Source organism: Opisthorchis viverrini, assembly GCF_000715545.1.
Source record: "Opisthorchis viverrini unplaced genomic scaffold opera_v5_602, whole genome shotgun sequence".
Lineage (NCBI taxonomy): Eukaryota > Metazoa > Platyhelminthes > Trematoda > Opisthorchiida > Opisthorchiidae > Opisthorchis > Opisthorchis viverrini.
This window is the reverse complement of record NW_008752264.1, coordinates 22,524-48,061: the sequence shown is the minus strand read 5'-3', so window position 1 is coordinate 48,061 and position 25,538 is coordinate 22,524. Positions and strand designations below refer to the sequence as shown.

General features: G+C 46.6%; 1 protein-coding gene across 1 annotated transcript in view; it reads left to right on the top strand.

Annotated features, from left to right (window-relative positions):
• Positions 1-22,107: 22,107 nt before the first annotated feature.
• The window catches only part of T265_11823 (hypothetical protein), a gene marked incomplete at both ends in the record, with an annotated part of 25,948 nt that continues 22,517 nt past the window's right edge, over positions 22,108-25,538 (top strand). The window contains 6 exons of the mRNA XM_009178600.1: positions 22,108-22,333; positions 22,369-23,030; positions 23,066-23,244; positions 23,280-23,445; positions 23,479-23,647; positions 24,723-25,186. Of these exons, the coding sequence (XP_009176864.1) occupies positions 22,108-22,333; positions 22,369-23,030; positions 23,066-23,244; positions 23,280-23,445; positions 23,479-23,647; positions 24,723-25,186 (1,866 nt within the window). The remainder of the gene's footprint in view (positions 22,334-22,368; positions 23,031-23,065; positions 23,245-23,279; positions 23,446-23,478; positions 23,648-24,722; positions 25,187-25,538) is intronic.

Genomic DNA, 25,538 nt, shown 5'->3' with positions numbered 1-25,538 from the left:
CGCAGCCGCCCCTCCAAACGCCGGAGCCGTCGCCTTATCCCCTAAAGCTCAATGCTACAGCGCAGATCCCCTTCCTTACTCCCATTATCCTGGATTCGCTACACGCCAAAGCCCGCCACACCGTTGTGTCAACCTGTGTTGTAATGCCACACAAACCCTCTTAGCGACCTTTAGCCCTTTATCATGACCCTGTGGCCTCCACTTCTGCCCCTGGACAACTGCTTGTGCCTCCTCTGACCTCAATTGTACCAAAAAATTTACCGCTGTGATGACGGATGCAGTAACTTACCAACCCCTGCCCGGTATTACAATTGAAGATGAGAACACAATTTTTCGCTCCAGACCCCCTGACTTGATGACACCTCGCTCCTTCCCACCAAAGCGTGCATCCGAGCTCGAACACCTACTATCAAAGCCTGTTATTGTAACGCCCACGCCTGTGGAATATCCACAAATCCACACTCTTCAGCTACTTGAGATCCCTAGTCGGATGCTGCCTCCTCCGAAGACACGCGTAGCCCCACCTTCGCAACCTTAAAAAGCATATCAAGCCATACACATCAAATGCCTGGAAGAAACTGGAATCCACAACGTCCCATGACCAGCTTCGGCCCCCATCCGTTTCCACTACACAAGCCACCAACTTTCGCCCCGCCTGAACACCATTTCTGGCAACCACCCATAGCCGCCACTCATTTTAGCATCCTATTTCCCTCCACTCTTGCCGATTCAGAAGATGAAACGGCCACCAACTCTACATTCAACTGCCTGCTCTCCTCCCACAGTCATTCCGTAACTTATACTGAACCTGATACAGTACCTCCTGCGCTGGCTTCAAATCTATTTCAAGGACGATTTATCCATCTACCACCAGTACTGAATACCCCATCCCAGACTCCGAAGCCTGGTTCATATTACCCCTTATCGAGGTACCTATTCCCCCAGTACTAAACCCCACCGCGGGTGAGGTTGCAGAGTTCCTACTCTGTACCGTTTGCTTGCCAATGAGCTTGCCGGTGATGTTGCTCAATGCCCGCTCATTACTGCCCAAAAGCCATAACCTCCGAGGAATTGGAGCCATTGCGCGACCAAGTATAATCTGCGTGACTGAAACATGGCTCACAGATGAAACTCCACACATGGCACTCTCGCTCCCTGGTTATAACATTCACCGCTCTGAGAGGAGGAACTCAAGGGGTCGATGCTGTGCAAATCGGAACTTCTTGCAACCCCCATCGAAGATTCCAGCCAGAAGGGCTTCCAGAGGCTACCTGGATCTCCATAGAACGGCCCAAACGACCGGTACTAGTGAAAGGAAGAAGGCCTTCGCTGCGGACTTATTTATTCGTAAATGCAAACTGACCGGTTACAGACCATTGAACAGGGAAGCAAAACTCTAATCTGCATCTTAGTTACAAAAACTGGACACCGATCTTCTCCCGAACGAGTCTTGAACTTTCCTGGAGATTCATTGACTCCACTCATTCGTCGGTCAAATCCAAGCAAATGTTACGTGGTGGCTCCACGAATTCCTCAACAGATCCCCCTTTTTTAATTGACGCAAAGCGAAATTCTCCGAACAATACATACTACTCGCGTGCCTCCCCATCAGTAGTACCACCGTTACACTAGTAGGCAGTATTTATCTACCTGCTCTCCCACTCTGGGCCCTACTCGTTACGCTTCCCTTCTTGCCCAACTTAGTGTAGAGGATTGGTCCGAGACTGTACGCAGCCCCATCCGTGGCCAACACAACTTAAATCTAATATTTTCAAATAAGGGTCATCTGGCTACGACTGCAGTTGGTCCATGGTTTCCAGGTAGCGATCACTGCGTTATTTCGTGTAAGGCAGTCAGCTTTAGCGAAACGATTCCCCCGAGTCCTTCTGTCTTTCACCTCTTAACTCCGGATACTTTGAAGGCTTTTTCATCCCTGCTGGCCTCCCGGGGCTGAAACAACTTCTTTCGCCCGTCAGACACACAACGGATTTGTGATATCTTCTACCAAAACCTTCTGACCTCTCTCTACCTTTCCTCCCTCATTAGAAGTTTTTACCCTGATATCTCTCGACATGATGAGCTATTGAAAGCCCTGGACAATAAAATACGCCGAGCAGGTAGAGAATAACGGAAATCTCAGGATTCCTCATTATTACTCCTCATCAACAAGCTCTCAACTGACCGAGAGTCCTTACGGGTATCCCTCGAATGCCGAGAAGAGAGCACCGCTATTAGGGGCCCTTCTAGATGCAAATTACTCGGCCACTTATTTCGTGAGCGCTGTACCCCAAACTGTCACCAAGTCACTTGTCTGCGCTCCACCGACGGTAGTTTTATCACTCATCCTGCCAATATAGCCGACCACTTGAACGCTTACCCTGCCAGCTGCTACTTGCCTCTTTCTGTCAAGTTCATTCCTACAATCTCCGCCGCACGGTTCATCCCTCTACAACAGAGTAACCGCCCGTCTCTTAGCAGCTTGATCATCTCCCCAGCTGATGTATCAGCCCTTCTTCAAACCTTCGAAGAGACCGTCGTGCCGAAAGGTGACAGCATACCATCACGTGTCCTGAGGTATGGCGGTCAAGGTGTCAGAACCCTTGTCTTATAGCTTTTTACTTAGTCAACTCCGGAATTGTCCCCTCTCCGTGGAAACAATCTGTTGTTCGCCCTCATTTTGAGTCCGGTTTCAGACAAACTACTTCCAATTACAGAGGGATCCACCATTTAGCTCTTTTAATGAAAACCCTCGAACGCCTGGACAAAGACTCATTAATCAGTCTTCACCTAGCTCCAAACGCCATGGATGGCCTATCTCAGGGATCCTCAAACGGCTGCCGGCTTCACTTCTTTGAGACCGTCACAGCAGCCTACGACGCTGGATGCTCCTTTGCATCAGTCTATCTGGGCATCCTAAAAGCCTTCGACCATGTCCACACGCCTCCCTTCTACACAAACCTAGTACCGGTAACATCACTAAAAACTTATTTCAGTGGTTCACCTCCTACTTATCAGACAGGATGCAAAAAACGCAAATCGGAGACATACAATTATCTCCACTATTGAGCACTAGTGGAGTCATCCAGGGAAGCGTGCTCGGCCCCATCCTTTTCTTACCGTATATCAATGACGTCTTCGGCGCCATACCCCATGGTAAGGCTTTCCTCTTCGTGGACGATATAAAAATTGCGTACACATCCCCCTCTGCAGACGTCCCTGTCTTTCACCAGGTTAAGCAAACTTAGATTCACTGACCCGCTGGCCAAACGACTCTGGCCTAAGCTTCTCCTCCACAAAATCCTGCACAAATTCCTGCCGCTGCTCTCTCCGGGATAGCGCTTTCACAATAACGGAAATCCTATAACCTATTCCACGAAAGTCAAAGATCTCGGCCCCAGTTACTCCTGTGCTTTTAGCTTTTCCCACCCGGTGCAGTTTCAGGTCGCAAGATCACGCAGGCTCGGCTTTTCAGTACTGCGCTCTTGCCACCTTCCGGACATAACGGTTGCAATTTTTAAGTTATGCATAAGACCAATCGTGGAATCCTGCTCCACATTCTCTTTCCTTTACACCTAAAGTTACAGACCCGCAAATGAAAATGTCCAACGCTCATTGAGGAGAAAGCTCATCCCTCAGTCAAACCCCCTCCCTTACCGCTCCCGCTGTCAAACCTTAGGCCTCGAACCACTATGGCTCAGACGGTTAAAGTTGAATCTAGCTCTCTTACACCGTCTGCTGCATAAGAATGCCTTTATAGCAGAGGCTAGACCAAATATAAACTCATAACCTCGCTACATACTCCGAAGCACCTGCAATCTCCTAGTGTGTCGTCCAGCGCGAACAAACATACGCCACTGCTTCTTTCTAGTTTATCACGCTCGCACTTGGAACAGCCTTCCTGAGCAGCTGCGAAGCATTACGCACCACCATACTTCTTCTCAGTCTGTAGACTAATTCCTCACCCGTGAAACTGCTACCGCCTTACTTAATACTTGGCTACCCTCTAAACTTCTCTACGAATCAAGTTCAGTGTGCATTTGACTTTAGCGACGTTACAGTTAGTGGACAAGTAAAGAATTCTGTTATCATCTCTTTCTATCCTCTTGATGGCTTCAAGCTAATAAGGACTTAAATGTCTACTTGATATAAAAATGCAGCATTACTGGCCTGGTTGTTTTCTTTTCCCCCTCCCCCAGCCAACTTGCGCCCCGTACTGGTCTAGTCCCTACACCGGATTACACTATACACTCTGTCTAGCGACGATTGCTCTCGGCCAAACTCTACTGGCAAAAACCGAACCAAAATTAGCTCCTTTTTCTTCAAGCCACTGCACGACTTCACCACTTACTAACTCTAAATAGGCTGTTATTGGCCTCGGTGTTTTCTTTTTTCCCCAGCCAACTTATACCTCGTCCGAGTCGAGTCCCTACCCAGATTACCCCATTTTATATCCCCTCAAACTCACCACGTTTTGCGAATCTCCTCCCACCCACTCATCTTTTCAAGCCTTGAACTTCGGGAGTGCCCTTTTTGGACGACCTGGTTAGCTAATATCCACTCCACCTAGCCTATAATCTGCAACCCTGGGAGCACCAAGCGGACCAAGAAAACGTACTATCCCATATCGGCATCGCTCCAGCTTGTTTCGTCGACCAGGCTTAACTGAATACCGCTGCTCAATGAACTGCACACCCCAGCCGAATCATCTCAAACATGACGTCCGTCACGAGGGTGTCCAAAAACCGGAGCATGTCAGACCAGTGATTGCACGGCACTGCCATACTCAGTTTGATAGCACGCCCGCAACTAATCCATTACTCAACCCAACCAAGCCCTCTTGCCTACTCGTTCCATTGACTGCAAATAAGACACACTCCTCACCCGACACAGCCTCTATGACATTCATTCCAACCTGTTAGACTACTCTTTCGAATTCAACTACCTCTGTGTCCCCATCCAACCTAGACCCTGCAGCTGACTTCCCTACAACAGTGCAATCAGTGAGTTTGTTTGTTCTTAGATTGCACCATATGTATGCTCTCCTAATTCAAATTATTCCACATCCACCTCCACTTTTCTCGTTGTGACTCCGGCCATTTACCCAACCGCACAAGCCTACTCATGGCCAGCAATGGTTTTTCAGTTTTAGTTCATGTCAGCCGACTAAATGCTCTAACTAGCCGGGCTTCATGCCCATTGTTCCCTAAAAGTTGCGAAAGAAACCTATTATTATTTCATCGAATACTTCCCACTGTTTACGACATTGTCCTCTTTTCGCGCAATCCGACTACCCGCGAATCCCCCAGTCATGCCCCATTCTGACTGTAAATGCATGATCATGCCAGACGGTATGCCACCCACTAGTTGGGAAGAAACATTATTATTATTATTAAAATCTGAGATCGGTGTGTTGTTCAATCACTACTCCGATTGTTTAAAACTTACGTAGGCTGTGGCTTGGTGATTGCGGTTTTTAAAGTATCTTGAGGCAAGGTTGAAGCCATTACCTACGACCGTATCGACCGGATATCTCACAGTACAAGGACTTAGGGTAGCAAAGTGTTCACTATTGCGTATAGTGCAGTCAGAGTATCACGCAGCGGAAATAGCTCAGGTTAGAAAGTCTGGTGTGGTGCACGCTAAATTATCATTATCCAAACTCTCGGCAGTCGCATTGAGTGACGTACTGTGTGTTGGTGGTCGGCTCAACTGTTGCGACTACCCCGCACTGAAGCATCCACCTATTCTGCCGGTCAGCATACAGTGACCGGGTTGATCGTGGTGCGCCATCACAAAATTCAAGGCCATTGTGGTACAGTGGAAGTTCTCACCAGTATAAGACAAGTATTCTGGCCTATACTACTGTGAAACGTCTATTTCGAAACGAATATTTCGGCCCCATGCTGACCAAGCGTGGCAGACAGGTGCAGAAAAGATACGGTCGTCTCTTTACAAGCCTTCAAACGAGAACCGTACATTCCATGTCCACAGATTCATTCATCATGTCAATGATGCATTTCATTGCCCGTCGTGGAAAATCTCAGGAAATATTTAGTGATAACGGTTCGAACTTCGTCGGGGCTATCGGTAAACTGCGCGAACACCTGAAACCGTGGGATCAACAGCAGATCAACGATCGATTGTTGAAACAAGAAATCTAATGGCACTTTAAACCGCCTTCGGCAAGCCATCATGGAGGTGTGTGTGAAAGAATGACACGTTCCGCGAGACGTGTTCTTACTGCTATCGCCTCAAAACAATAATCATTACTGATGAGATTCTCCTAACCTTCATGTCGGAGGTGGAGAGAATACTGAAAGATCGACCGATAGTCTTGCCCAGGTCGGATGTCAGGGACAAGTTAGCCTTGTCACGGAGAATGTTATTACCATTAGAGGAGAACACAGGAACACCCTCCCACTGCAGCTATGCTGAAAAGTTCATTAGAAAATGGAAGCATGTGAACAATCTAGCTGATGTTTTCTGGAAAAGGTGAATGAAGGAATACCCACCCACATTACGAATCAGACAGAAGTGGTTACTGGAGACTCTTAACCTGAAAGAAGGTAAAGTGCCGGTGGTTAGTGATGGGGTTTAAAAAGAAAGATGGCCGTTGGGCATTGTTACTTCATGTGAGGTCAGCTCGGATGGAATCGTGCGAACACCTTCCGCAAAAACAGCAACTGGAACCATCCGCCGTGACAACAGAGGCTTGTGCCTGTTTTCAGGTGATGAGTAGATTGAACATTTCTTGAAAAACTTGGTGTAGGGCATGTAAGGCGTCTGGCGCCGAAAATTCCCTTGGAGGACAGCGTTCTCTCTCCCCCTAAACCCGTCATAGCCTAGAGCCCTACTTGATCGTATCCTCGCATCAGATTGCAACGCATCGCTTGGAGAAATTTTGGTGGCCGGTGAATCGCACAAAACGCTTGAAAATTCGTCCTACCCAAACTCCCTGAACCCAATTGCACAAATTCAAATGTCCCGCCAAACCCAGCTTGCTACTCATTGACATTTTAATATTTTCGCATTACCCCATTTCTGTCTCATCTATTAAAACATTGCGTTGCACAAACTATGGACATTTTCTTGGTTCCTCAGATGAACCGTATTATCGTTTTTTTAATTCATATTTTTGGCACTTCTCGAACTGGGTTTTCACGCTTAATACCCATTTCCGCGTCTGTCGCTCGTCTAACTGTCGATCGATAACTGTCAATGTTTGTTGTACATGAGTTGATTTATTGATGTTTTATCACATAGTACGGCAGATTTTTGTTGGGGTCACTCTCGTTTTGAATTCGGATCCGTTATTCGGTGCTCGTTGCTCGACATATGGGTCTTGTCGCTTACAATCATGTCGACTTTATTCGAATAAATGAGCTGCTAGAAGCCAAACCAGTTGCGACCCAACTCTCCCAGATAATAATGATGATTTAGCTGGAGACTGCAAGGACGCCTTGTTTCAGCGAAAAGCCCCGGTGCACAACTGAAAACTCACTAGGCAACTCTCGCCTTACGGGCTTGCCGACACCGACCCACACGAGCTATTTTCTCTAGCTAACCGCTGTCAAACGCCTGAAAACGCCTTGGTTCCGCTTCTCAAACGGGCTAGGTCTTACAGCCATACAACAAGACAGCCCGTACTACAGCCTGATACACACGTTACTCGATATTCACGGATATACCGCACTGACGCCATAGGTGTTTCAAATTAGCAAACGCTACCCGAGCATTGCAGGTTTGTGCATTGACCTCATTCGTCACACCACAATCAAAACCAACACAACTTCGAATGTGCATAAAACGCTGCACCACTTTACCTCTCCAAAGGAGGCGGAAATATACCTGCGATCTTGTATAAGCTTTGTTCTATTTCTGAGGATATCCTCGGCCAACCAACAACATCCCACTCCTCACAAAATTGCACATACGAACCAAATCATCCAAAAATTGACGTCCGTTGCGGAGCTGCCCAGGAACCGAAGAATTTCAGTGCAATCAAGTCATGACACTGCTACACCCTGTTTTAAAGCACACCCGAAACTATTCTCTTTCTTCCCTTCATCATTCTCTTACCTCATCGCCCGCCCGTTCCATTACCTGCAACTACAAAAAACTCACTCTATAGTCTGGTTAAACTTATGATCATGCCTGACGGCAAGCCACGCACCTGTTGGGAACAAACGTCGTTATGATGACGTGAACCTTTGTGGGCACAAAGCGCACACCAATAGACAGGATGATAATGGTTGGTTCATCCAAAACACCTGCGCTTTTCCTCCTCTTTGAAGATGAGAACAATGTCGGCATACTCCAAATTGACAAGATTTTGTCAGAAGATATTGGACAACCGGGTTCAGAAGATAGTTTAGCGTCCATCTCGTTAGCTCGTCGATCACAAAATAGAGTTGGGAAGAAGATAGGGTGCTCTCCACGGACACTGCTTTGTTTACGAAAGCCTCTGGAGCACCCAATATATTTCCATTGACTGTTTACCCCTTCTGCACCACCTGTCCGCGACGAGACAAAAGACTGCATGATTGACAACTCACATCAGCTGCATGCCTGCTCCCCAGAATATACTCATTACTCACGATGAACCTCATAATCCATCTCCTGTTTTGAAGAGAGAGAAGAATGATTCCAGTCTGAGCTCTTCTTGGTTGCGGCATCCATCCCGAGCAATCGCCGTGTAAACCGAAATATCGATTGCTGGAAGAAGAAAAGATGCTACAAGACTCTCCAAATACACTTAATGTCACGCCCCAGAGGCAAGTGGTTTTGCAAAGCTCCACGCTTTTTCGGTTGTAACAGCTCCATTCTGGGGTCACCGTACGAACAGACAACACTGCCAGGTACTTCTGATCTAATGTCTTTGCAAGTCTCAACCTACCTTAGTTGCGTGCAATCTAGCCAATGCACTTACCTCATACTAATATATGTTCCTACCAGTTTTCATCGACCGGTAATCTATTATCTGCACGTAAATGTCAATTACCCTTTTTGAAATCGAGAAGTGTCGCCTCATTAAAATAGTTGAGAATTGTGACAATTTTTGACTGTCCGTTATTTTGGAAGGCATTCTAACTCACATCAAAGTACTTTCTAGCAAACCTTTGGGACACCCTCATATTTTGAGTCCACAGTGTAGACAATGGCTGTCTTTTTACCTCGTTTGGATGGCAGCAATGAACCACCACAAACCCCAGATAGATCAAAAAATATTCTCACTACAATGACAACCATAAACGACTCATCCACGAAGTTCATGCACGGGGCCGTCCACGAACCGATGTACGGCTTCGCGACGATGGAACCACGACTATCATAACCATTCTGATGGCTTGCCCGTAGTACACAATACCTCTAATATTTCTAAGACGAGCGTTCAACCGGAGGACCGTTTCAGCCATTTAAATTCTTGCAAGGACTTGAAATCAGTGGCCATCTTACTGTGCCGTCTACCTGTTCTGCCCACGAACCTAATAATTCACCCAACGACACTATTGCTGGCTCGGTATATCGGTGACTCAATGAACTGCACACCCCAGCCGAATCATCTCAAACATGACGTCCGTCACGAGGGTGTCCAAAAACCGGAGCATGTCAGACCAGTGATTGCACGGCACTGCCATACTCAGTTTGATAGCACGCCCGCAACTAATCCATTACTCAACCCAACCAAGCCCTCTTGCCTACTCGTTCCATTGACTGCAAATAAGACACACTCCTCACCCGACACAGCCTCTATGACATTCATTCCAACCTGTTAGACTACTCTTTCGAATTCAACTACCTCTGTGTCCCCATCCAACCTAGACCCTGCAGCTGACTTCCCTACAACAGTGCAATCAGTGAGTTTGTTTGTTCTTAGATTGCACCATATGTATGCTCTCCTAATTCAAATTATTCCACATCCACCTCCACTTTTCTCGTTGTGACTCCGGCCATTTACCCAACCGCACAAGCCTACTCATGGCCAGCAATGGTTTTTCAGTTTTAGTTCAGCCGAGCCGACTAAATGCTCTAACTAGCCGGGCTTCATGCCCATTGTTCCCTAAAAGTTGCGAAAGAAACCTATTATTATTTCATACTTCCCACTTTTTTAAAGTATCTTGAGGCAAGGTTGAAGCCATTACCTACGACCGTATCGACCGGATATCTCACAGTACAAGGACTTAGGGTAGCAAAGTGTTCACTATTGCGTATAGTGCAGTCAGAGTATCACGCAGCGGAAATAGCTCAGGTTAGAAAGTCTGGTGTGGTGCACGCTAAATTATCATTATCCAAACTCTCGGCAGTCGCATTGAGTGACGTACTGTGTGTTGGTGGTCGGCTCAACTGTTGCGACTACCCCGCACTGAAGCATCCACCTATTCTGCCGGTCAGCATACAGTGACCGGGTTGATCGTGGTGCGCCATCACAAAATTCAAGGCCATTGTGGTACAGTGGAAGTTCTCACCAGTATAAGACAAGTATTCTGGCCTATACTACTGTGAAACGTCTATTTCGAAACGAATATTTCGGCCCCATGCTGACCAAGCGTGGCAGACAGGTGCAGAAAAGATACGGTCGTCTCTTTACAAGCCTTCAAACGAGAACCGTACATTCCATGTCCACAGATTCATTCATCATGTCAATGATGCATTTCATTGCCCGTCGTGGAAAATCTCAGGAAATATTTAGTGATAACGGTTCGAACTTCGTCGGGGCTATCGGTAAACTGCGCGAACACCTGAAACCGTGGGATCAACAGCAGATCAACGATCGATTGTTGAAACAAGAAATCTAATGGCACTTTAAACCGCCTTCGGCAAGCCATCATGGAGGTGTGTGTGAAAGAATGACACGTTCCGCGAGACGTGTTCTTACTGCTATCGCCTCAAAACAATAATCATTACTGATGAGATTCTCCTAACCTTCATGTCGGAGGTGGAGAGAATACTGAAAGATCGACCGATAGTCTTGCCCAGGTCGGATGTCAGGGACAAGTTAGCCTTGTCACGGAGAATGTTATTACCATTAGAGGAGAACACAGGAACACCCTCCCACTGCAGCTATGCTGAAAAGTTCATTAGAAAATGGAAGCATGTGAACAATCTAGCTGATGTTTTCTGGAAAAGGTGAATGAAGGAATACCCACCCACATTACGAATCAGACAGAAGTGGTTACTGGAGACTCTTAACCTGAAAGAAGGTAAAGTGCCGGTGGTTAGTGATGGGGTTTAAAAAGAAAGATGGCCGTTGGGCATTGTTACTTCATGTGAGGTCAGCTCGGATGGAATCGTGCGAACACCTTCCGCAAAAACAGCAACTGGAACCATCCGCCGTGACAACAGAGGCTTGTGCCTGTTTTCAGGTGATGAGTAGATTGAACATTTCTTGAAAAACTTGGTGTAGGGCATGTAAGGCGTCTGGCGCCGAAAATTCCCTTGGAGGACAGCGTTCTCTCTCCCCCTAAACCCGTCATAGCCTAGAGCCCTACTTGATCGTATCCTCGCATCAGATTGCAACGCATCGCTTGGAGAAATTTTGGTGGCCGGTGAATCGCACAAAACGCTTGAAAATTCGTCCTACCCAAACTCCCTGAACCCAATTGCACAAATTCAAATGTCCCGCCAAACCCAGCTTGCTACTCATTGACATTTTAATATTTTCGCATTACCCCATTTCTGTCTCATCTATTAAAACATTGCGTTGCACAAACTATGGACATTTTCTTGGTTCCTCAGATGAACCGTATTATCGTTTTTTTAATTCATATTTTTGGCACTTCTCGAACTGGGTTTTCACGCTTAATACCCATTTCCGCGTCTGTCGCTCGTCTAACTGTCGATCGATAACTGTCAATGTTTGTTGTACATGAGTTGATTTATTGATGTTTTATCACATAGTACGGCAGATTTTTGTTGGGGTCACTCTCGTTTTGAATTCGGATCCGTTATTCGGTGCTCGTTGCTCGACATATGGGTCTTGTCGCTTACAATCATGTCGACTTTATTCGAATAAATGAGCTGCTAGAAGCCAAACCAGTTGCGACCCAACTCTCCCAGATAATAATGATGATTTAGCTGGAGACTGCAAGGACGCCTTGTTTCAGCGAAAAGCCCCGGTGCACAACTGAAAACTCACTAGGCAACTCTCGCCTTACGGGCTTGCCGACACCGACCCACACGAGCTATTTTCTCTAGCTAACCGCTGTCAAACGCCTGAAAACGCCTTGGTTCCGCTTCTCAAACGGGCTAGGTCTTACAGCCATACAACAAGACAGCCCGTACTACAGCCTGATACACACGTTACTCGATATTCACGGATATACCGCACTGACGCCATAGGTGTTTCAAATTAGCAAACGCTACCCGAGCATTGCAGGTTTGTGCATTGACCTCATTCGTCACACCACAATCAAAACCAACACAACTTCGAATGTGCATAAAACGCTGCACCACTTTACCTCTCCAAAGGAGGCGGAAATATACCTGCGATCTTGTATAAGCTTTGTTCTATTTCTGAGGATATCCTCGGCCAACCAACAACATCCCACTCCTCACAAAATTGCACATACGAACCAAATCATCCAAAAATTGACGTCCGTTGCGGAGCTGCCCAGGAACCGAAGAATTTCAGTGCAATCAAGTCATGACACTGCTACACCCTGTTTTAAAGCACACCCGAAACTATTCTCTTTCTTCCCTTCATCATTCTCTTACCTCATCGCCCGCCCGTTCCATTACCTGCAACTACAAAAAACTCACTCTATAGTCTGGTTAAACTTATGATCATGCCTGACGGCAAGCCACGCACCTGTTGGGAACAAACGTCGTTATGATGACGTGAACCTTTGTGGGCACAAAGCGCACACCAATAGACAGGATGATAATGGTTGGTTCATCCAAAACACCTGCGCTTTTCCTCCTCTTTGAAGATGAGAACAATGTCGGCATACTCCAAATTGACAAGATTTTGTCAGAAGATATTGGACAACCGGGTTCAGAAGATAGTTTAGCGTCCATCTCGTTAGCTCGTCGATCACAAAATAGAGTTGGGAAGAAGATAGGGTGCTCTCCACGGACACTGCTTTGTTTACGAAAGCCTCTGGAGCACCCAATATATTTCCATTGACTGTTTACCCCTTCTGCACCACCTGTCCGCGACGAGACAAAAGACTGCATGATTGACAACTCACATCAGCTGCATGCCTGCTCCCCAGAATATACTCATTACTCACGATGAACCTCATAATCCATCTCCTGTTTTGAAGAGAGAGAAGAATGATTCCAGTCTGAGCTCTTCTTGGTTGCGGCATCCATCCCGAGCAATCGCCGTGTAAACCGAAATATCGATTGCTGGAAGAAGAAAAGATGCTACAAGACTCTCCAAATACACTTAATGTCACGCCCCAGAGGCAAGTGGTTTTGCAAAGCTCCACGCTTTTTCGGTTGTAACAGCTCCATTCTGGGGTCACCGTACGAACAGACAACACTGCCAGGTACTTCTGATCTAATGTCTTTGCAAGTCTCAACCTACCTTAGTTGCGTGCAATCTAGCCAATGCACTTACCTCATACTAATATATGTTCCTACCAGTTTTCATCGACCGGTAATCTATTATCTGCACGTAAATGTCAATTACCCTTTTTGAAATCGAGAAGTGTCGCCTCATTAAAATAGTTGAGAATTGTGACAATTTTTGACTGTCCGTTATTTTGGAAGGCATTCTAACTCACATCAAAGTACTTTCTAGCAAACCTTTGGGACACCCTCATATTTTGAGTCCACAGTGTAGACAATGGCTGTCTTTTTACCTCGTTTGGATGGCAGCAATGAACCACCACAAACCCCAGATAGATCAAAAAATATTCTCACTACAATGACAACCATAAACGACTCATCCACGAAGTTCATGCACGGGGCCGTCCACGAACCGATGTACGGCTTCGCGACGATGGAACCACGACTATCATAACCATTCTGATGGCTTGCCCGTAGTACACAATACCTCTAATATTTCTAAGACGAGCGTTCAACCGGAGGACCGTTTCAGCCATTTAAATTCTTGCAAGGACTTGAAATCAGTGGCCATCTTACTGTGCCGTCTACCTGTTCTGCCCACGAACCTAATAATTCACCCAACGACACTATTGCTGGCTCGGTATATCGGTGAAATTCAAACCTTACCTGCAGCCAGATATAACGTATGCTAACCATTAAAAAAACATCACTAACTGTGACGAAATTCTTGGCTTTGGCAGGACGCTTGCCGCAACCATAAAAGAATTTCTCATATCTAGGTAGCAAGCGCTTGATCCAATTTGGGTTTGCGCGGACATAATGAGCGTAATTTTTTAAGTCGTTCTGAGCAGCGAGCTTTTCCGCAGAATTTCCTACCGTTTTTATACAGACAATGCGCGAATTCACCGACAGCCGTTAAAATACAAATTCCACGCCCAGAGTGGACTCCAAGTTCGTTCAAACAACTTCCACTGAAACCGCACCTGCGTCGGAAGATCTTGGGCGCCCGAATAACTACCATCAAGTGCTAACACTTTATGTTAAATTTCCCTTATTTCGAAACACGGTTTCAAAGTAATTTTCAGTGTGCGTCCAAAACGCGACTGTTAGTATTATTGGGGGAGTTGTGGGTTCAACAGAAAAAGATGTAGGTGAAATAGAGGCTGGGTCGATGTATTGACTCGTCAAGCTGTTATTTAAATCGGAAGGTCCTCTGCTACTATGCGCACATTCGTCAGCAGCAATCCGGCCTTTGTATTTGCCTTTGGTCAAATGGCAAACTTGCTATTGGCATTGGGCCAAAGTAGCGGGATCGAGGTCACGCACAGTGGATGGGCTGGTGCCGTTTTTAAGTAAGAAGAGATAAGAGGTTATGACAGAAACACCATGAAAACGGGAGAATCTGTCTTGTAGTGTAGAGTGTCTTGTAGAGATGACACAAGGGACTTATAGTAAGAGATGCAAGAGAAGGGAAGAGGAAAAAGTGTGTCTTACCTCTAATATTTCTAAGACGAGCGTTCAACCGGAGGACCGTTTCAGCCATTTAAATTCTTGCAAGGACTTGAAATCAGTGGCCATCTTACTGTGCCGTCTACCTGTTCTGCCCACGAACCTAATAATTCACCCAACGACACTATTGCTGGCTCGGTATATCGGTGAAATTCAAACCTTACCTGCAGCCAGATATAACGTATGCTAACCATTAAAAAAACATCACTAACTGTGACGAAATTCTTGGCTTTGGCAGGACGCTTGCCGCAACCATAAAAGAATTTCTCATATCTAGGTAGCAAGCGCTTGATCCAATTTGGGTTTGCGCGGACATAATGAGCGTAATTTTTTAAGTCGTTCTGAGCAGCGAGCTTTTCCGCAGAATTTCCTACCGTTTTTATACAGACAATGCGCGAATTCACCGACAGCCGTTAAAATACAAATTCCACGCCCAGAGTGGACTCCAAGTTCGTTCAAACAACTTCCACTGAAACCGCACCTGCGTCGGAAGATCTTGGGCGCCCGAATAACTACCATCAAGTGCTAACACTTTATGTTAAATTTCCCTTATTTCGAAACACGGTTTCAAAGTAATTTTCAGTGTGCGTCCAAAACGCGACTGTTAGTATTATTGGGGGAGTTGTGGGTTCAACAGAAAAAGATGTAGGTGAAATAGAGGCTGGGTCGATGTATTGACTCGTCAAGCTGTTATTTAAATCGGAAGGTCCTCTGCTACTATGCGCACATTCGTCAGCAGCAATCCGGCCTTTGTATTTGCCTTTGGTCAAATGGCAAACTTGCTATTGGCATTGGGCCAAAGTAGCGGGATCGAGGTCACGCACAGTGGATGGGCTGGTGCCGTTTTTAAGTAAGAAGAGATAAGAGGTTATGACAGAAACACCATGAAAACGGGAGAATCTGTCTTGTAGTGTAGAGTGTCTTGTAGAGATGACACAAGGGACTTATAGTAAGAGATGCAAGAGAAGGGAAGAGGAAAAAGTGTGTCTAGGAAGCTAGTGGTATAATCAAACTCCCTGCTGATATGAATGGGCTTCGCTCAGGGTGAACGAAAATCATCTGCTTTGGTTGTAGTAGACGTTGAAATTGGAAGATGAGGCATAGTTAGATGTCGTGGTGGTGGAGCTCCATGCGGCTTCGAAGGAGGCGAAGTCTGTGATGGAGTAAGTAGGTATTTGGCGAAAGTCGATCCCAGGCAAATGACACACACATGGCAACGGATCTACTTATGTAGAAATCAGAGCAGGGTCGGGTTTGTTGAAGAAGGGCGAATAACAGGAGCTCGATGAGTTCGTGTGAGAAAACTTTATGATAAGAGGCTTTGAAGGCGGGCGTTTGAGCCCAAAAAAGCATTTTTATGGGAAGGGGCGGAGGGTCATTAAGTTAACAGGTCTAGGGGAAGAATAAGTGGTGTCGTCCTAAACTACAGCTGCATTTCCGGAGCGGTGTAGGTCAGAAACAACACAGGTAGGTGCCCAAAAGTGAAAGTGGAGGGTTATTAGTTGTGAGCGAGGCATGAGGGGCCTGGGGCTGGCAGTTTTGTTTGTTCAGCGCGTTGAAACCAGTAACCACCTTAATATGGCAGGTTAAAGGACCATGGAGGGAATATTGGGAATTTGGTTGTTAGACGTCAACCTCTGCATTATTACGGATGGTCGGGGACCTGGCTAGCCTGAAACCGGCTTCAGTTTCGTCGAGGATGGTTGGGAGTTCAACTGAATTCGATTCAGGCGCGTGAGAGGGCGGGTCAATTGGCTGATTCTGCACACTGTCATTTAACGCTGGGTATCGCTTGTTACGTGCACATGCGTCACCGGTGATCCAGCTTGCTTAGCTACCGAAGAACCAAGCCGTACGGGTGAAGGGAAGATGGATCCATTCGACGGCTTTTAGCGGTTCGTTTTGGGGATCTGGATGTTGAAACTTCTAGCGATCTGTCTTTGCAATCTAATATGATCAGATTTGGTCTTTATGGTCCATAGTTTTTGGGTAGATTCGAAAAGGTCCTGGGATATCAGTGGACGTAGAAAATATTTTAACCTTGAATTGCACTAATATTGGGTAACGCAAGGATGGTTTCGAACTTCATAGTGGTCGAACTGCGCAGGTGGTGCCAAGGATGTTACGCGCCGTCGAGAGAGCAGTATTTATGAGCTTGTGCAAGATGCGATCAAGCGCATGGTATAACAAGACCTGGTGAAGGCACTGCAAACGCTGACAGATCTGAAGCAAGATCGTAAATGAGGATCGATATTTTTTCGAGGTTTGATGGATCACACGTCACGTCAGGATTCAGAAAGTCAGCAAATAAATGTACGATTCGGATAGAAGCTGGTTTGTACACAGGCTCTGAAATTAGCTATATCTGTATGAATCCAAAATTCTTTTAGTAAGGGGAAGGGCAGACGCATGCTGAGCAGGACAGAGTGATATCGGTTGGTACTACTGAAGAGTATGATATGGCTCGGAGCACTCTATCTACCGATTTTGAAGAGCAATGGGTCTAAACACTAAACTGTCTGGCTGAGAGGCAACTCTTTTGGCAAAATGGAGGGATGTGCGTTAAGGATTTTGGGTTCAACAATAGCCTAGAAGGAGACGGAAGTGTTGGTATTATTTTAAAGTATTGGGTGCACGCGAATTTGGGACGCTAACCGGATACCGGAGATCATGACAGAGTCCATTTACAAACATGTGCACGAACGCTTTGCTTCGTTACCTGAGAAAGAAGCCTATTGTTTACGCGAGAGTTCTCATATGGTTAACTGCCATATGGTTGTCGATTACGGCTGGGACTGTGGAAGTATGGTTTCTTTTGAGGTGCGGGGTGTGTAGAAAGCCGAAAGTGAAATGCCCCCGTAGAACTGGCACCGGTCAGCCTTTGTGTAAAGAAGGCCCAAGCAAATAGGGGAGAGTCAGAGGGAAGGCGATTCGGTGCAGCTGTTGAAAGAGTGCTCTAATTAAGTGGCTAACCGGTGCATAAAGATTTCGTAAACCGCTGCAGACAGGTTGGGGCCGAAATAATAACTTACACGACATGCACTTGAGATTTTCGTGTCACGCAAAGGCTCGAGAGGATGAAAGGGGACAGCTCAGAGTATGGAGGAGACAGTTGTGGATGCTCAGTTATACTGGGTGTAGCAGTGTCGTGCCATCGTTGTACTGACACCTCGGCTTCTTGAAGGCTTCAGAACGTAAGTGAAGGTCAAGGTGATCGGACTGGGGATTGCGGTTTTGTGGGGGGCGAAAATCTGGGTCTGTCTGGGGGATCCGCAAAGGTAGAACAAAGCCGATGTAAGATCAGCTGTGATGTCATTTCAGCTGAACTTCCATGTGGACCTTAAGCTAGGAACTGATTGGGTGGATAGAGATCATATAGGGTGCTGGAAGCAGCGTCTGTCGAAGATTGAAGCTTAGGAACAGGAAGGAGCGAGTAGAGTTCAGTGAAGCGTGATGCGTAAGAGGATTTTATGACAAAGACGTGAATTCATGTTTTGTTTGGCCTCTGCTTGAAGGTTTTTGTGCAACAGACGAAATAAAGGTTTGGGCCTGGTTTGAACCATGAGGAGCCATGGCAATTCCAGGACCGATATTATGCAGCGGAATTGTAAGAGAAGGGACTGGACTGGGGAATGGTCAGGCCCGTCTATATGTCGTTTTCTCTAGTCATTTCCTGAACGGCGGTCACGTTTTCTTGAGCCTTCCTCCTTTCTCCCTCTAGCTACCCCGGGGACAAGCGTAGTTCGGGCCGCAACACAATTCCATGATGAATTGGAAGGCACAGATGTCGACCGTACATCTACACGAACGGGGACATACCTGTGGTTTGCTCTATGGAAACACGATGAGCTAGCACCATCGTTGGCAGGTTCACTACCCAGCCACCTCCTTTTGCCGCCAGCCACTCCATGCATGTTCCGTTTTTAAGTTCGGCTAGCCCGTTTGCTTGTGTGTGATGTGGTGTCTTCCTTTCTCGTCTGATGCCCGGCTTCTGCGAGCCATTCCTGAACTCTCCTCTATAGGAGCAAGGCCTCTGATCGGTTGGGATCATTTTTGGCACCCCGTGGTTGGACACGATGTGGTGTGTTACCATTCCGCTGATCGTCGTTGCCCGCTGTTTTGACACCACTGCCGCCTCAACCCACTGATTTTTGAGACGGGAATGAGTTTGATGGGATAGGTGGCCTCAGTCGTGTCACCTTTCATCAGTTGGGTGCACCCACAGGACACAACATAATCCATCACTTCACTTGTCACCCCGGGCCAGTAGGCCCTCTGTCGAAGTAAGTCGTACGTCTTGGTGCGCCTTGTGTGTGCCATCTCGTGGCATTCGACGGTAAGCCTCCATCTCAAGACGCGAGGTATCACGGCCAGTATAAAATCATAATCGGTGATGTTCCAGAAAATTATGCCAGCTCCACTTGGGCTTAGCCTATTGAAGTGCCTCTGGAACATTTCCAATTGCTTGTCTCCCCCTCCGTTCTTAATATTCCTCCATCCAACCGTACGTCTTGGTGCGCCTTGTGTGTGCCATCTCGTGGCATTCGACGGTAAGCCTCCATCTCAAGACGCGAGGTATCACGGCCAGTATAAAATCATAATCGGTGATGTTCCAGAAAATTATGCCAGCTCCACTTGGGCTTAGCCTATTGAAGTGCCTCTGGAACATTTCCAATTGCTTGTCTCCCCCTCCGTTCTTAATATTCCTTCCATCCAACAAGGCGGCTGCATCTTTCCGAAACATAGGACCTTGTCGTTGGGGTTGCACCAACATTCTGGGATCCAGTTCGATGACCAGGCTATTGGTTCCGATCATGATCCTGGGCGCCTTCCTTACAGGCACCACCGGAGAGTTTTACGCCTTTTTGGCATCTTCGGTTATGCTATTTTCAACATCTCTTGAATTATTTTATGGGCCTCCACCCGCAGGGTCGAAGGGATGCTGATGAGAGTGGAATTTCGTGTTTAATCCACGGACAGGAGCCAAACGGATCTTCATCGATCGTGAACAGTTCGAAATATTCCTTGACCACCGACTGTACCGGCGGCACGTCACAAGGCTGAAGCCTTCGGACATGCAGCTCGCCCACGGTAGTGCTAGGGTCACCTTCAAAATTGAACAGCTTAATCCAGCGTACAATTCCCTTCTAATCTCATAGGATTAGGGTTTGTTGGGCAGGGGAACGTGCGAGACTTTATTGGACGCTTCGAAAAGTTGAAAATATGGCACCCGATATGAGTCGTTCGCCTTTGAATCCATCCATAAATGCGAGCATGTTCGTCATGCAATAAATTTTGTGTTACGCTGCGAATATCAGTTTGTCGGTACTTGGGTAATTTAAAATGACCCTGTTTCTTCCGTGTGGCATATGCTTCATTGGGTTTTCTTTGTGGATCCACCGGCCCGATGAGAAGTTGGGGGTTGATGCTGGGAGATGTTATCGCCCCCAGGATATTCCCGGGATGTCTGTCTGCGTCATACCATAGAACAAATCGCATTTAAGCACGATAAAATGCTGTAAATCCTCTGAAAATCAATGTTTGCAACAGCTCTTGCACGTCACAGTGAATCATCTTTACTTCTACTTTAGCTGCGTTTGGTCGCACCAATGTATGGCTCGTTGGCAGACCACCAATGGTTATTTAATGGAGCGTACCTGGTTCATCATAATCATTATAAGAGACACCAACAACAGTGTTGGAGACGGTATTTCACGGCCGCATGTGGCTGATTCAAAACTCGTGGGCTTATATCTAGGACTGATTCACAGTGATCGGGTATTAAGTGGGCGGATCTTGCGGACAGGCAAAGCTGTGTAAAATTTGCACGTAAATCTTGGCTCTCCAATCACACCATGGGATATCGGCTGAAAATAAGCGGGGAACTTGTCAATGGAAAAAGATGCCATTTGAGAACACGCGTACTATGGACACCACCCAAGGACCCATGGAAGTTACTTGGATGAGGTAGAATGGTGAAGATGGATCAGAAGTTGTCACGATGAAACATGCCAAATGTATTTATGTGTCTGGTACACTTTAAATGTGACATTCTCACTGCACCATGAAAAGTCGACTCAAAAGTCGTTAACCTTTCTACGGATGATTCGGCGAACCTTCCCCCGTATTACTGGTATGGACTTCCAGACACTATGGGGCCTACGTCAGACTGTTTCTTGAGTACGCCAAGTCGTCTACTTAGGTTGCAAGAGAGACAACCCTCGTTGAGGGTGACCAACGAGCTGGAACGAAAATGGTTGCCTTTGCCAAATCTATTGATTATTGAAATACGTGCCGTAATGCTTGGCCTATTTTCCCGCATTATCTTGGTCTCCGGGTAGACTCTGTTCGAACAAGGTCTGGGTTACAGTTTTTTCCCAGTCGACACAACTAACACATGGAGCAGACACGTTAGCAGGATTTTCAAGCTCAGAGTGCGCAATCTTATTAGGCCACACTTCGGGTATTTGGTGTGTGCAATAACCCTCTTCCAATGTTTGTTCACGATGCACCTAGTATGCAGTTCTATGCACCTTTGAACGTCTTTTTAGTTCAGTCCTCGTGTTGCTTCCCCGCGCCGAGAATTCAAAGAGCACTGCTGCATCCCCTTTTCATCTGCACCTTTCAGGTGAACATTTTGGAGAAAGCCTCGATCCCGCGTATCAACCCGTGAGCCCATGGAAGGGCATGGGGCGTGTCCAGCGTTTGCCATGACACCCTGGTATATAAGCTTAGCGGACACGTGTTTATAATGCATCTCAGCGAATTCTACCAGGTTATCGATGATCTTGATAGAAAAGCTGCGCTCCGGTCAAGCAGAATGTGTTGGACCTTCCCCTGCTCTCGATCATGGCTGACTGAGATATTTCCTACTTAGTATTGCCCGGGACAGACTGCAAACTACAGGGGTAAAACTGAGAGGTGATGGAGTTTACAAAGGATTAGTCACTTTGGACTCCACAAGGACCTACCGAGTGACAGACTCTGAGTACAAGTTCCGTTTACGCCCATCCGAACTGACCTTTGGGAAATACTTGTTTTGCTGCGTCCACCAGACGTGTCAGGCGCCAACGGGCCTGTAGGATGTATCTCTACAACATCACCTTGCAACGGGCTTCTGGGATAACGCACGCGGTTCATGGAAATTTTTCTGGCACCAAGCAACAGGAAATCGCCGTTGCAAGGGGGAAGATTATCGAGCTTCTAAGACCAGATCCCAATTCTGGTAAGGTGTATACGCTTCTTACGTGCGAAGCCTTCGGCATAATCCGTTCGTTTATGCCTTTTCGGCTTACGGGGAGCAGCAAAGGTTAGTCGTATTTGTATACTCTGGTCGATTTTTAGATTATCTCATTGTTGGTTCGGATTCCGGCCGTGTCGTTGTCCTTGAATACGTACCCTCCAAAAATGCCTTTGAGAAGCTCCAGCAGGAAACCTTCGGAAAGAGCGGCTGTCGAAGGATTGTTCCGGGACAGTACCTTGCTGTTAATCCAAAGGGCAGGGCCTTCATGATCGGCGCTGTCGAAAAGCAGAAACTAGTGTATATCATGAACAGGGATTCCCAAGCTAGACTCACTATCTCTTCCCCCCTAGAAGCTCACAAATCCAACACTCTCGTTTATCATATGGTTGGGGTTGACGTTGGATTTGAAAACCCTCTGTTCGCTTGCATCGAAATGGACTACGAGGATGCAGATCAGGATTCTACGGGCGAAGCTGCCAGGGGCGCCAATCAGCTCTTAACCTATTATGAATTGGACCTTGGTCTGAACCACGTGGTTCGTAAGTATTCCGAACCGCTAGAGGAGCATGCAAACTTCCTTATCGCGGTCCCTGGCGGTAACGAGGGTCCATCTGGTATATTGATTTGTTCTGAAAATTACATCACCTATAAGAATTTTGGTGACCAGCCCGATATTCGCTGTCCCATCCCACAAAGAAGAAACAATTTGGATGATCCAGATCGGGGTATTCTGTTTGTTTGCAGCGCGTCACACAAGACAAAGGTATGTTTTTTCTCATTCGGGTCCAACCTCGTTAGAATTTATTCTTCTTTTTAGCTCAAACAGAGCAGGGTGACATATTCAAGATAAACTTAGAGGTTGACGATGACATGGTGACCGAAATCAAACTCAAGTATTTCGACACCCTCCCGGTTGCGTCGGCCATGTGTGTCCTCAAAACCGGCTTTTTATTTGTTGCTTCGGAATTCGGCAATCAGTAAGTTCGTGCTCCAAGTTTACACTGAACCGCAGTTCGCTCTACCAAATAGCACACTTGGGAGATGATGATGATGAACCCGAGTTTTCTTCTGCTATGCCCTTGGAGGAGGGTGACACGTTTTATTTCGCTCCGAGAGCGCTGAAAAACTTGATTGAGGTGGACGTCCTGGAAAACTTATCTCCAATAATGCACTATCACGTAGGTCACAATGGTTAAATGATAACCCTTTAGATTGCCGATTTCGCTAACGAGGACACTCCACAACTGGCTGTGCTTTGTGGACGTGGGCCTGGTTCAACTTTCCGTTTGCTTCGTCACGGCCTGGAAGTTTCGGAAATGGCCAAATCTGATCTTCCCGGAAATCCCAACGCCGTGTGGACGGTGAAACGAAACTCCGAGGGTCAGTTGCTCATGCGAGGGCTGGCCTCCCGGTTTTTTTGTTTAACTCAGTCTTCGGGTGTGCTTATTCATCACTATGTGAACGTAGTTATAAATTTACCAGATAATTCTACGTTTTACATACTCTAAGATCTTCGGGTTTAGGGAATACTGGAGTAGTAGTGAATGTCCGCGGTGGTCGAGGAACCCTAATTATGAGACGAGATTGCAGCCAGGTCTGAATCGTAGTACTTTTGAGCTTGCTTTTAATGCTGTTTGTGACCAGTTGAACAAATGAACAAATCAGGTCGTTCAGTCGTATCACCCTTATGCTTCCTAGTAATCATGCCAACAGAAAGGGCCGTGAGGACTGGGATACTGCCGGATTATCCAAGACTAGGCAGGAGCAGTCGAACACCCTCTTGAATATCCTGTACCCAGAGTATATCCAGAGGACTAATATTAGCGGGTGAACAGGAGAGAACTCTTGCGTCCTCAAGTGGTAACCCATAGTTGCCAGATCAATTATGGGTAACACTACTATCCCGCACCACCCACGAGACTCGCCGAAGACGGCTGACTTGTGTTAGCCACCACGCAGCCTGTTCCATCCAACGATGCTCCAGTGATCTTGGCTACCATCATTGATCTAACAGTCCGGAATATCATTTGCAGATTTGTAAATGAAATACACATCACAGCAGTAAAAAAAAGGTTCGTTACAACTGGTCCAGAACGAACACAATCAGTTTGGTAGGTCGGTGAGAAAATCCCCAAACTAGTGGTTCCAGTGATGAACCACATGTTCCTGCATGCTTGGGTGGTGGCAATTTTTCCGTTTGGTACTCAAACTAGCCTGCTGGAAGCAATCACTTGTTGTAGGCTTTCTGTGCCCAGATATCAGTAAGTTAACAGTTTTCGCAGTTGCTTCAATATCTGCTTAAGATTTAGTCACTGACATGAAAAGTTAGTTCACTCATCTATTAGACTGCTGCAAAGAAGAAATGTGGCGGGCCATTCAGTGCTTTGAATTTCACCCGATGTTTTTCATAGTTTCATTTGCGGTTACTTTAGCATTCTTTGTACTACTTTTACAGAGGAATACGACGCTTACATCATTGTTTCGTTCGTTAATGCCACTCTGGTGCTGTCCATCGGCGAAACTGTCGAAGAAGTTACTGACTCCGGATTCCTGGGTACCACACCAACACTTACTTGCTCGCAGTTGGGTGACGATGCTCTGGTTCAAGTCTATCCTGAAGGGATTCGACACATTCGTGCTGACAAGCGTGTCAACGTTTGGCGTGCACCTGGCAAAAAGATGATTGTTAGATGTGCAGTCAATCGGCGTCAGGTTGTAATTGCTCTTACGGGTGGTGAACTCGTGTATTTTGAAATGGATATGACAGGGCAGCTCAACGAGTATACCGAACGCAAGGAAATGCCTGCGGATGTCATATGTATGGCCCTTGGGCGTATTCCGACCAGCGAACAACGTTCTCGCTTTCTTGCAGTTGGATTGGCAGACAACACAGTGCGGATACTCTCACTCGATCCCTCAGTGAGTCGTGTTTCTTGCGAGAGTTTTTTAACCCCGATGGTCTTTACAGCATGTTAGTCTTGTGTAATTGTGCGTTCAGGAAATATCTTAGGCATGGAACCAGTTGTTGGTTTCGGTGAACTCCAGGATAATTGCGAACTTACTGGGTGTCGGAGAGAGATATTCGGCTGGCACCATAGTATTTGGGGTTGTACGTCGTTTTTACGTTTGTACGTCAAGAACGTATCAAACTTCAGTGGCATCATTTGGTTGGTCAGAAGTTCACATGAATATTCTGACTTTATTTTAAGTTCGGTTGAGCACCTGCGATTTCCTGTTGAAGCAGGTGGGAAGACGAAGCTTGCACTCTGAC